Raw genomic sequence first — 13,025 nt, forward strand, 5'->3', positions numbered from 1 at the left:
CCTCCACAAAGCACCTAAGTAGGAATCAGGATACTAGTGAAAAATATTCGACACCGCTGGAATTAGAACCCAGGCCCTCTGGGTGGGAAGCCAGGGTAATAACCACCACGCCAACTCAATCCCTCTGAAACTACCCTCATAGTAGGTACATTGGGCAAAGGACCTTTCACAAGGAGGATGGAATTTATGAAAGAGATGTTGAGAAAGGATGTTAAGAAAAGGCTTGCTAAAACTTTGATTTGGAGTGCAGTTATGTAAGGTGCGGGCACATGATCATTGAAGCAGGATGATAGGTGTAGTAGATTGGATGCTTTTGAAATTTGGTATGATGAAGGATTGAGGAGAAGTGGACAGAAAGGATAACAAACATAGAAGAACTATGTGTGGTGACGTAGGAGAGTGGATTCTTTAGCATTTTAAAAAGCCTTGCTTCTCTCACTGCCAGGCACCATATGGCCCAAAGGGCCGGTTTATGTATTTGACGGGATTAGTAATTTCTTGTCATCGTGTCCATTATCAACTGTGGAACAAATGGTGGTTTTACATTGTCATCCTCAATAATCCTGACTCAATCACTAAAAGGACTGTCCCCCGGGGTGAAACACTTATGCAGCTGACTAAGTAACAGATGCTGCATGGATTACTTTCTGTCTGGAACCTACTATTCGACCTAAGATTAACAATTAAACAAATTTTTTAAAACAATCAAAAATCTACAGGATGAATGGTCAAGTGAAATCAAAATGTTGCAAAAACCATATCATGGTTTTTGCAACAAAAACATTTTTTGCGCAAGTCAAAATATTAACAATCTTACATCATCTGTTAATTCCTTATTCTAAGCTACATGGATGGCAGCACTACTCGTACTGTGTAGGGTGTTCAAACTCAAGCTACCTTTCTATTAGGCACCTAAATACTCCCCATTACCTCACCAGTTTGGACAGAGCTAATGAAACATTATTATTGCTCATGCCATCATAGCCTTAGGGGTCTCATAACACACAATCCCTCATATCATGTTTAATTAAGGCCCACGGTGATGGAAATTAATGATTGAATTTAATTATATGTCATTTAAAAATTAAGTTAATTTCTAAATAGACCTTGAATAATGGGGGAACAACATACAGAAAGAGTCCATAAATTACAATAGAAGAAATTTTAGACTGAGAAATGTCATGAAAAAGATAGAGGAGTACATAATACGTGACCATAATAATTTAAAAAAAAAATATTTTGTTAAAACTTCTAAAAAATATTTTTCACATCTAGCCTAAAATATGAGGCATGAAAGTAAAAAGTGCAAGTGATAAGCAAGATTCCTCCAAATTCCTAAAAGTCTGAAAAGTCATACTTTATTTGTGGATTTTTCAACATCCAAACATTGAATATTTAAGCCTTAAAAAGTCAGGAAAATCCCGAAAGAATTGCTCCAAGACTGAGATAAATTTTCAGTAAGTTTCTACATTCAGCATAGTTTTTTCTAAAAAATAACCTTGAAGACAGCAAATTTACTATATTTAAATGATAATTCGATCAGTGTAAAAATTAACAATTAATGCTATTACTAGGAAACCATTGTATTAAAAATTATCTTAAAAATTCTGCTAAGACATTTTTTAATTGATAAATTCTAGTCATGGAGTTCAATCATTATCTCCCCCTTATAATTCATTTCAAACAACTTGCTACTTAATAAGGCAATTCGTACCTCACCTTAGTCCTAATTTTCATGAAAAGTGAAATAACTAGTAGTTGCCCTGTCAACCAACCAGTGGTTGCCACTCGCTCATCTTGAATTAGGTTTCCGCAGAGGCTCCTGGCTTCCACAAAGGCAGAGGGAATGGGAGAAGGGAGCCAAGGGATGGAAACCTGCATTACAGAAGAGTAGAGTGGGTAGTACAAAAATAAAATATATATGTAGAAGCACATCAAACAAATACAAATGGTTCAAAGAACTGCAGGAGATACCACAACAGTAATCTTTAACGGAGTCATCTGCTAATATGCATTAAATGCAGAATTTTCAAAATGTAAAAATCCCAGTCAAGGCAAATGATTTTACACTTTGAAAATTTTATATTTCAATAAAAATGGTGAGAAGCAATCTCTGTCACCATGACACCCTGCGACTTGCATCATGGCAATGGCCTTTGGGGGGCTGAGGAGTAAATAGCATGTGACACCCTTAGAATTGCTATAGTGAGCTCATATTTACTCATAATGGACTGTATGAAATTCAGTATGTACTTCGATAGCATACAGATGAGTATTTCTCTACTTTGGTGGTAGACAAACAGCAGAAAGAGAGATGGAAATTGTAACAATTTGAAGTGTAAGCCAATGATAATTGCCAGAATGGTAGGAGATAGGAATGAAAAGATGGAAGGTGATTTTTTGGGTGGGCACTGGTTGGGGTTACGAAAGAATGTTTAGGTCAAGAGACAAGGAAGGGATGAGAATGCCAGGTGAGATTTTTCTTCCTCATACTTGATCCATCCATGAATAACTCTAAATATAAACTCCTGAATATAGCTAACTTTTAAATGGTCTAGTCATGGTGTGACTAATGTTTGAAAATACAAGGGAATTTCATTTAAAACTAATTCCCAGAAGCTAATGTTAATGATTTTTTATGATGGAAATAGGGGGACATTATGGCCATATATACACCAATATCCACCTGGATAGATGAAGCAAGGACATTCTTATGGCCGGGACGAAGATAATGTGTAGTGAACAGTCATAAATATCTTCTGGGAAGAGTAGTTGTGCTTTGCTCATGAACACAATAACTAAATCTCCATGGCCTGCTATACAAATAGCAAACCAAATCATGTTCATCAAGAAATATGTGGTTTTGTTAGTGCATGGCTGCCTCAACAGCTCAACTCCTCCCCTTCTACCGAGGCAAATGACATGGTTAGCTTTACATGTATGTGGATTGTGACCCCATACTTTCAAGTGTATGGATGCACTTTGGAATAGCCCAAGATGTCCATAGATGTGCCCCATTTAAGGAGCCAGAAGACTCAAACTGGCAAAATTCTTTTTGGATGTACAAATAAAGGGTCTTTCAATCACTCCGGCCCAGTCAAGTCTGCCAAGGATGGTCTCTTTATAATCTCTCCAACAACGTATTGTCATGGCAAATAGCAATAGAAATTTCAGTAACCAGCATTTTTTGCAGAGGACTATGACATTTAAGTTGGCAGCACCTTCAAATACTCTCTGCAAGACTATTATACCACTGATATATTGGGTGATTTTGGGGTTCGACATTTAAACCTCCATTTATATAATTTTTTCCACTCATTATAAATGACCCCTGCTTTATTCTCTTAAATTTAAAGGGCAATTACGGGGGCAAAGCATTAACTCATTAAAGTAGGACAGAGTTCACAATTGGTGACTTAGTAGAACATTTCCATAGTTCCCATAATTTGGGCAACCCTTAGAGAATGAAAGCTATTGGTAGTGGCAATGAACATTTCATTTCACTGCAACCACCTAAGAGAACATTTCTCATTATATATCTTTACTTACCCGCTGAAGTTAGTTTTAAGCTAGCAGCACTGAGTAGTGCTTGCTACTCTACATAGAACCATAAAATTGGTTCCATTTGTAGCAAATTACAAGAGCTACATCAGCACAAAAAACAAACCATAAAAGTATAAGGGCCAGGCCATTTAACTAAATTTACACAAACCAGGACAGCTGCACTTCACATTATCAATTTTAATTTACCAGCAAGAATTAAAATTTTTACTTCATTTCCTGAATTTTCTTAGCCACTGATGATTAAAATTTCAACAGAACTACACCCTTATTGTTCAAAATAGTTTATTTCAAAGAAGATGGCCATATATTTGGAAGTGCAGCATGCATGCAGGAAAGCCAAAGCAAATACCACTATTAAAAAATTACTATTTTTTGGTAAAACAGTTTTATATTAAATCATCAAATTTACATCACAAACACGCAATTTTCATTCACATTTCAATAAAAATGAACACTTAGGTTTGAAATAATACAACATTCTTTGGGTACACTGTCAATACTGTTTTAGAAATGCAAACTAATTGAAACCTGTGATCCTTATGACTAGCATAAGAATTAATAAAAACCCCTTATGTTATACATCCCACTTTGACGTCATAAAATATTGTATATTGATTCACACCATAAATAAAAAAATTAAAATTAAAACAATATTTAAAAAAAATGTTAAGTAGCTATCGAAAGCCAAATAAAACAGTGCATTCAGATAAAAATACTTTTGTCCATATTTATAAACCATTAAATATGCACAGGTAAAATTTATGTGCTTCATTTTTGATAACAAAATAAATACTGTACAAAATTTACTATACTTTACCATCCTTTGTACTGTTAAGATGCATTCTAAGATCACTGTACACTAAAGATGCACCTCTCTTAGTATAACACACCACCTTATAAATCAAATTGTGAAAAAACTTCACAACAAAGAACTGTACTTGACTCTGTGTACATATTCATTAGTTCAAAACAATGGATAAAATATCCAAATACACAACAATAACCTGCCATGCTAAAAAATAGTCCAAAGTAGTGCTAGGATTAGTCCTGTAGCATCTAGCACCACTAGTGGCAGTCTGCTACCAAATGTTGGTAGAAAATGAATATTTGCGGGTGCAAATATCCAACCGAATTCAATATAATCCAGACTATATATTTATCTACTAATGAGTTCATTGCACTTTAACAGGACAGATGTAATAACAGAAGAGAGTGATTCACATTATCATCTCTCCACAAATGACAGTTTCATGGAGTTTATTAATCCTGGTTCCGAAGATATCTCCACGACACCTTGCGATGCCTGGGGAAAACAAAAGAAAATTTATTTCTTTAAAAACGTTTTAAAAAATTAAATCATTACAATGAGGGTGACTTACCTTTTGACAAACTGCATCAATGATGCATTGGACAAAATATGCTAACATGTCAACCAATAGTGGATTTTATCCATACATTTATTTTTTAAAATGTAAATAAGAGTTTCATGGAAACCACAAAAAGAGCTGCTAAGGTGTATGATCATTAGAGCAATGTGATAACTATGGGTGCATACATAAGAAGATTTCCCATTCCATTTTTCTTTTTTATCATTTACGTTCTTAGGAAGGTGTGAAAGACTGAATTTCTTTGAAGTCGTAGCTGCAGGGACTGCTAGTAATATTAAAATGAATTTCAATTAAGTGGGTGAAAAACTTAATCACTGGACTTGTTTGAGTGCTGATAACCTGAACTTACTCCCAAATTTTATGCCTATACAATTTATTAAGCACATTTGCATTTTGTGGTATACATGAACAAGTATTCAGAAATCTTCCAATCCAATCTTTCAGGAAATACCAAAAAATATTTAGGTAAAAACTTTTGTCCTCATGTATGGTAAGATTTAAAAAATAAGGAAGTACATCATGGAAAGGTAAGGCTATCAATTAGTTAAAATGTTTAAGTTTTAAATGAAAATGTTAACAGTAATAAAAATTTTTCCTATTTTGCAAAAATTTGATGCTTAAGTCCACGGTTTAGTGATTTCCGAATGATACAAAGAGATTGGGTGAAAGGGGTCAAAGCAGTACCTCAACCTCTAACGAAAGTTTCGTGTGAGCCATTTTTATTACCACTTGGATCCAAATTTTGCTCCAAAGTTTGACCGCAACCAATAATGCCCGTAGATTTAGGTTCAAAAATCCTATAGCTTGACAGGAAATTACTTTTCATCTCATAAGAATATGCCTTAAACATACTGATAACAATCAAAAAATGATTTTTTATTTATAAACTGCCAGGGTTTGCTCAGTTATAAGTGCAAAAATTTGGTTCATAAATTATGTGTCTGAACCTTTAAACTTATGTCTCCTAATACTTCCTAAGCACATTGTTTATCAGATGTGGAACATGGATAATGGCTGCTTGCTGTCAAATGACTGGCAAGAAAAAAATTAAACTTTGAACAAAATATTAAACACATATGAGCAATAATAAAACTTATCATTTTATAATATACCATTTTTGGGAAATAACTAAAAAATAAGTAAAAATGAACATGAATCTCCCCATATAAAAATTCAAAAATTGAGAGTAATTCTCTAAATACATAATTTTAGACAACTTACAAAGATAGGACTTTAAAGAAGAGGGAAGATCACGCAATTTGAATAAAGACATAAGTTATGTTTTTTTCTTCAAATTTACCAGTAGAGAATACTTGGGAAGGAATTTGGAGAATGCAATTAAGGTGGACCTTGATTATTCTTCAAAATATCAACCATTAGCATTGAATGGTTCAGGGTGAACAGCAGTTATGGGAAGGAATGAGAAATTATATATGCACACGAAATTCAATTAAAAGTAGAAGCAAGTTGCAGAAGGCCATTCAGGTCAGCCATGATTTAACAAAGCCAGTGCTCTACACCTGAGAAACCATTGTCTAATAAAATGAACCAAAATAAAAGAGAACCTTCATGTTGAAAATCTATCATTTGAAGCCTTCACTTCTAAAATTTGACATAAGTATTAATGCTAATTAGCAACTTTACATCACAAAAAAATTATGTCATTCACTTGTCCAATTATTTTTCACTTTCTTATACATACACATCCCACCCCACGGCTGCAATACACCTGCATACTTGCAATATGCCAATATTTCACCAATTACTTCAGTCATTTAGCTCTGTTTAAACAAGCAGTCATTTTACATTAATTTTCATGACAAAATTATTGTTGCTTTCCTTGAAAATTTCTACTAAATGATATATAGCCAGCAAAAATATATTTATTCCTTTGCTTTTCATTCCCAAGCATATTTTTATATCACAAAGTGAGATGACATAGATTTGCATCTAGGACATAGATTTAAATAAGCCATAGATAAAAGAAGCTGATGAGATCGCAAAAACAACTAAGACATGTTCAATTCTTTCTTGTGTATACATTTATTTACTATGGATTTATTTTTGTATATTTAAATAATATTGTACTTCACTTATTTAAATAATAACATGGCCAGAGGACTTATCAGTCTGCTTTATATGAGAAGATTGCAGAACTACAATGTGAGCAATGTTGATGTAAGGAATGATTTGCGATGAAAGCTTACAACCCCAGTAATCTTGCTACTATTCATTAATAAGCCTTCCTATAGAGAAAGCAGGGGAGAATTGAAGTATGAATTATGATTACAACTTCTTTAGAATACCATTAGGTACACATCACTGGAGCTGCAGTGAAAAAATTCATTTACCTGTAGAGCAGTTCTGTTGAGACGTGACACAACATCACAATCAATGGGTGTATCTACATTATACGCTGATGCCGCTGCTCTTACAAAGTGAAATCTTGCATACAGCCCAAATAAAGAGTTGGGCCTTTGAAATGTACCATTTAATATTCATTTCTGTTGGATGACATTTGTCATTTTATTCAAATAATGCTTTGATTTATTATAAAAAATTGTCGAGGTACAAGCTGTTCAAATTTATACGTTTCCTCAGATGTAGCTGGCTCTTCCAAGAGCATAAATAAGCTCATATACTTTCCATGAAACTCTAGATGGCAGGAGAAAGGAGAGTGAAAAGTTAGATTCCTCAAGAAAGCCGGAGAGGACTTGACTTTAAGTTTTTGGAGGAGATCGGGAAATTAATACATTTGTAGGTGCAATTGAGTATCAAAGAGCAAAACATGGAAGATATAAAACATTAATGCCATGAAATAAACGTGCCAAAATACATTTCATAGAATAAGGACAGATTTTTGTAACAGATGAAGAAAAAGGGCAAGTTTTGTTGCGACCTTCAACACATCAGTCTTTTATCATACCAGCATACGATAAAAGACTGATTGCCCTATGGTGGATGACATATTGCAGTGGCATTCTTGACGAAGTATTGAACATTTGATTTTTTTATTTTTAGCTGTATTTTGTCAATTGGGCAACATGTTTATATGTATAAGTAACATTCTGGTGATAATGGTGAGGATACTATTGATAGACTTAGCATATGCCAGAAACATCACGAAAATATTAGGTGAAACATAAACAGAAAAATTCTTCATAATTAAAAATTGGTAGCTTTAAGGAACTGACTACATATTTTAGTAATAGAAGCAATTTGCATCTTATATTTGTTCAATAAATTATGTTTCATTTCAACACATTCTTAATTAGCTTTTTATTGCCTCTGTGTGGCATGATTGGATTCAAGAAAGAGCTATTCCTAGGTTTGACTAGTTATGACTTGACTTATCTTCGATATTCCCATAAAATATTCAATAAGTTTTTCGAAAATTAAATCATTAATATTTTTTACAGTTTCAACTGTTTGCACTGAACTCCTTTCAGTGGACAATGGAACGCCAAACAAAAATTAAACAAGGAAAATTATGAATTTCTCTAAAAATCACTAGACCTTATGAAAATGTTTTCTTTCTAACTTGGTAAAAACAACCATAAAAGTTACATACAGCACTTCATATTTTATAAAATTAAAAAATACACTGAAAATATTTTTTGTACTTGAAATTTGACCTATGATTTGCAGGTAAATTTAGTTTCAATTAAAAAGTCCTTTTGAATGCAATTTGATTCTCCAGAATAACTGTAGTTATCGATTCACTTTGAAATCAATTAGAGCAAAGCTTCACACACCCCTAATTATATCAAGTGGTCTCAATAAAGATTAAGTACCTTTAGAGTTAATTTTTCAGTTAAAATCAAATAAAAGTTTTTCCTGGCTTTATAACTGGGTGATTTTGGAAAGATCTTGGAAGATTGATAGATACACAAGGCAAAAAATTCACAACTTACCAAATGCAGAGCAGTAAAGAGTAATCTTGACACTTCTTCCTTCCTGAAACCAGAGAACACTGTTGTAAATAAAACGGGATCGGTGGTAGGAGAACTGCTGGCGGAGGAACTTGGCAAATCCACATCCAACTCAGTGTTTAATTCTATATTGTCATTCTCCTCCGTCCACTCATCCCAATTCCCCTGTAACATCCTTGGTTTCACTTTAGTCTGCAACCAGTCTTGCTTATCACTAGCCCACTCATTCATCTGTCGTACCTCTTCCATCTGCATCAAAAGCAAATGAAAACTTGAGAAGATTAACTTAAAGATGGGTGGCTCTTCACTATCCTTCATATTGCACAACCTATCAAATGTAGTATCAAGACTGTCACTTTGGTCAGGTGTTTGACATCGGTCAGGTGTTTGGAAACCTGAAAATGCTCCATTCCTTATCTGCATTTCATTATCTCGGGAGCCCATAATGTCACTGATGCATGGTATTTGATAGGAGGGTTCATCAATCGAGTCATCTAGTAATGATGAATAAGGAACAGAGTGGGAATGTGGAGGAGTACGATCCAAAATAATTCTACTATAATCTATAGGTATATTTGTGTATGGACACTGAGATGTTTTCGGAGGCCATCCATTGCGTGAAATAAGTTCCATCAAAACTGGTGCATAACGGACATGACTATAGGGTCCATGCTGAAGGTTTACATCAAGTCGTGGCATCATTAATTCCTGCCACTGAGCGACTTGATCTGACAAGGTAGTTGGTTCACCAGCGCTCATTAGGTCTTTTTGGTGATTCTGTATCCAGTAATTGACCTAGAAAAGATAGGAGATATTTACTAAATTACACTATCCAGTTAAGCCACAAGTCCCTACGATCATAACTATTGCCACAGTATCAATAATATCTCTTAATATACTCTATCTACCATTTGTGCAGAATGATTGCTATCTTCAGAATATGAATGCCACTACCAACCACAGTAATCAAGCCTGAAGTTGGCTTGACAGGTGTGGGTAGAGGTCACCAGATACTAAGCCCAGTGGTGTGTGAAATTCACACCACAGGGTAGGGAGGTTCAGTTCCTTTCCCTGAACCACCAATTGTTTCCCAAGAAGATCTGGTATCCAAAAAGGCACACTGCTTGGCTGAAGCTGTGCACTTTTTTTCGGTTCAATTATCATCCAATACAAATGCAAAATGCACACAGGAAAAAAATCATGGACAGCATAGCATCAACACTGGGACTCAAATCCATAACTGCTGTGTGAAACCAGTTGAGGTAACTCATTTGACTAATAAAAGGTTTTACATGAGCTCTCATCTCTCCAAGGTAATCATATCAGTTTGATTATAACCCTATGATTACTTTACAAACCGAAACATAGAAACTAATCATGTACAAAAACCATGGAGTTATAACGTAATGATGAAAGTAATTGGATAAATCTCAGATTTACAAAATTCACCAGCAGATGGAAATTTTTTACTCAACTCAGCAATAACTACTCACGCACATGCAACTTCATGAATGAATTTAAAAAAATTAATAAATAAGTACACCAATTTTTATTTAGTCTATATGTACCATTACTCATCTGTGCTGGCTTAATAGATCGCATATATTTTTCCATGAATAACTATACTCCAAGTGCAAGGAAATAGCAAAATAGTGTACTCTGATCACGGCATTTCTTGATAGTACATCCATTCCTTCAAGCCCTAGTCCGTAACCATGAAAATAATTAGTTAACCCATTTCAACTCCCTCTTTTTTTTGGTTCATTCAATTTCTCCATGAATAAGTACACAACCCACTGGTAAAATTAATTATGTGAGCATATGCAAAAAGATACTTTCTTGTATAAAAATATCGAAATGACTTCAAATGGTAGCCTTTAAGAAAAAAGTTGTACAAAATGTATTTGGTAGTTAAAAAGGATTAGTCAAGAACATACGTAATGTCATTTCCATGATGTCACCACAACATGAATTGAGAGAAATTCTTCTTTTAAATATATTGAAGACTAATCATAATAGGGTGAGCACAAGTCATTTGTTTTAGCGATCAAAAACAACCATTTTGCAGTATTTTTCAATGTCCAGGGAGGACAATTCCTGGGTTCAGAATTTATTTATAAAAACGGCTAACCCAAAAGGCTAAGGCTTAAGTGCAATTGATTATGAAAATCTAATTGATCCAATTAGAGAGACATTGAAAAACAAAACAAAACAGGAACACCAGCACATAATTTCTCGACAAATTTAATAGAAGAGGGCCAATGGACCAAAACTAGCAATTCATGCTTTACCTTGCTTATACAATGACATATTTATATGATGGCAAATTTCATATCATGCTCTAATCAAATCAAAATAGAGAAACAGACTCTATGCTAGAAAGGATATAAGGATTCAGCTTTCTAATATTGTTCCTGATATCCAAATAATTTTTATAATTCAAAGATCTAAAAAACATTGAAGTCATTATGGACCTAATTTCACTTAAATGCTCAATGCTCACGTAATTTGAGGAAGTACAAATAAACAACTTGTATATTTTTGCTGGTGTTTTTTTTACTACTTTCATTTTTTTAACACAATTAAAATTTGCGGATAAATATTAATTTTGTTTTCTCAATTCTTTTCATTACTTGCTGTATTTATTTGTTAAAAATAACTCAACCTATTAAATTATCAAGTTGTTCAGTTAAAATTTTGAGATTTGTGAGTTATATCATAAGAAAAATTTTGTGAAATGATAATTAGGAGGGATATGGTTTTCCTGATGGAAATGGACATGATAAACACCCTGAGGTAGAGACCATACCGGTGGCTGCCCATCAGCTGGAGGATCAAAGTATTCTCCTTCATTGTCAGACTCTGACAGATTGTCAATATCCTCATTGTGATCATCATCATCCGGGAGCATGAGATGGCTCAAGGAATTGGGATCAGGAGAAGCAGGAGCGAAGGATACTGGCGACTGAGGGTAATGACTGGATACAGATGAACATGGTGATTGACTTGGTCTCCAGAGCTCAGCTGCCTTTGTGCCTCGTCCCATCCTCTTTTTCTTCTGGTAATTGGAAGATAAGAGAGAGGGAAATTAATTCTGACTTTCAGGCTGATCAACAATTTTACAAAACAACCAAGAGTATGATGGAAAACTTAAATGTAAAAAACAATACAAGAACAAAGCAGATGAGAATAACAAAAAAATGAAGATTGTTACTACACAACCCTTGAACTGATTACTAATTATGCTAGAGATCACTTGATATTTTCATTGTTTTAATGTAATAAGTGCTGTTTTGTCCTGGCTGTGTCCAGAACAGCATTGATTACATCTGTTTTCTTCTTGACCCAACATAACATTCTTACTCATTGTCAGAATTGAATATTTAAGTTGTTATTTGGAAAAAAGACAAACAAATTTCAGACTCCAAGGGACCACAATGAATTTAAGAGCATAGAAATAATGAATCTATACAATTTACATCCACATAATGGTAAAGATCCTATTCACATTCTCCCATTCATTAAGTCTACCAATATTTTGTAGTAAAAAGGTGGCACATGAAATTTCCAAATTTTGCCATTTTTTTTCAATACTTACCAATCAAATCTACTTTAAATTTCCAATAGCATTTTACAAGCATACGAGGATTCTCCGAAAAGTTTCTACCCTCAGCATGAAGATGGCAGCATTCTTCAATAAAAGTTAGGGAATGTGTTTGCATATGCATTATAAGGTACTCACCAAACTTTCAGCCATTTTGTAAACTCAGTTGTTGTTTGACAATCGTTTGAGTGAGGTGTTGAAATGGTTTTGGTGAAAATGGAAATAACTGAGTAGAGAGCTGTCATTAAATTTCTGTGTTTGTAAGGCAATACGCCTACACAAATCAAAGAGAAGTTGGATGCTGTGTATGGCGACTCAGCAGCATCATTTAAGGCCATGAAATTTCAGGCAGCTGAATTTAAATGTGGCAGTACCAGCTGGGCTGATGACGAGCATTAGGAATGGCCAAAAACTGTGACAACCATCACTAACATTGAAACAGTTCACAAATGATGCTAGACAACTGTGGAATTAAGGTTGGAGGGATATCAGAGGCTATGGGCATATCAAAGGAACACATTTTTCATACATTGACTG

General features: G+C 34.2%; 1 protein-coding gene across 1 annotated transcript in view; it reads right to left on the reverse strand.

Moving 5' to 3' along the window:
• Positions 1-3,975: 3,975 nt before the first annotated feature.
• LOC139690863 (uncharacterized) overlaps positions 3,976-13,025 on the reverse strand; it is a 45,379-nt gene continuing 36,329 nt past the window's right edge. Inside the window, exons 8-10 of the mRNA XM_071588474.1 lie at positions 11,694-11,942; positions 8,867-9,679; positions 3,976-4,867 (exon numbers count right to left, since the gene is read on the reverse strand). Of these exons, the coding sequence (XP_071444575.1) occupies positions 4,790-4,867; positions 8,867-9,679; positions 11,694-11,942 (1,140 nt within the window). The 3' untranslated portion in view covers positions 3,976-4,789. The remainder of the gene's footprint in view (positions 4,868-8,866; positions 9,680-11,693; positions 11,943-13,025) is intronic.

The sequence above is a fragment of the Hetaerina americana genome, unplaced genomic scaffold (genome assembly GCF_022747635.1).
Source record: "Hetaerina americana unplaced genomic scaffold, ioHetAmer1.1.p SCAF_3, whole genome shotgun sequence".
Classification (NCBI taxonomy): domain Eukaryota; kingdom Metazoa; phylum Arthropoda; class Insecta; order Odonata; family Calopterygidae; genus Hetaerina; species Hetaerina americana.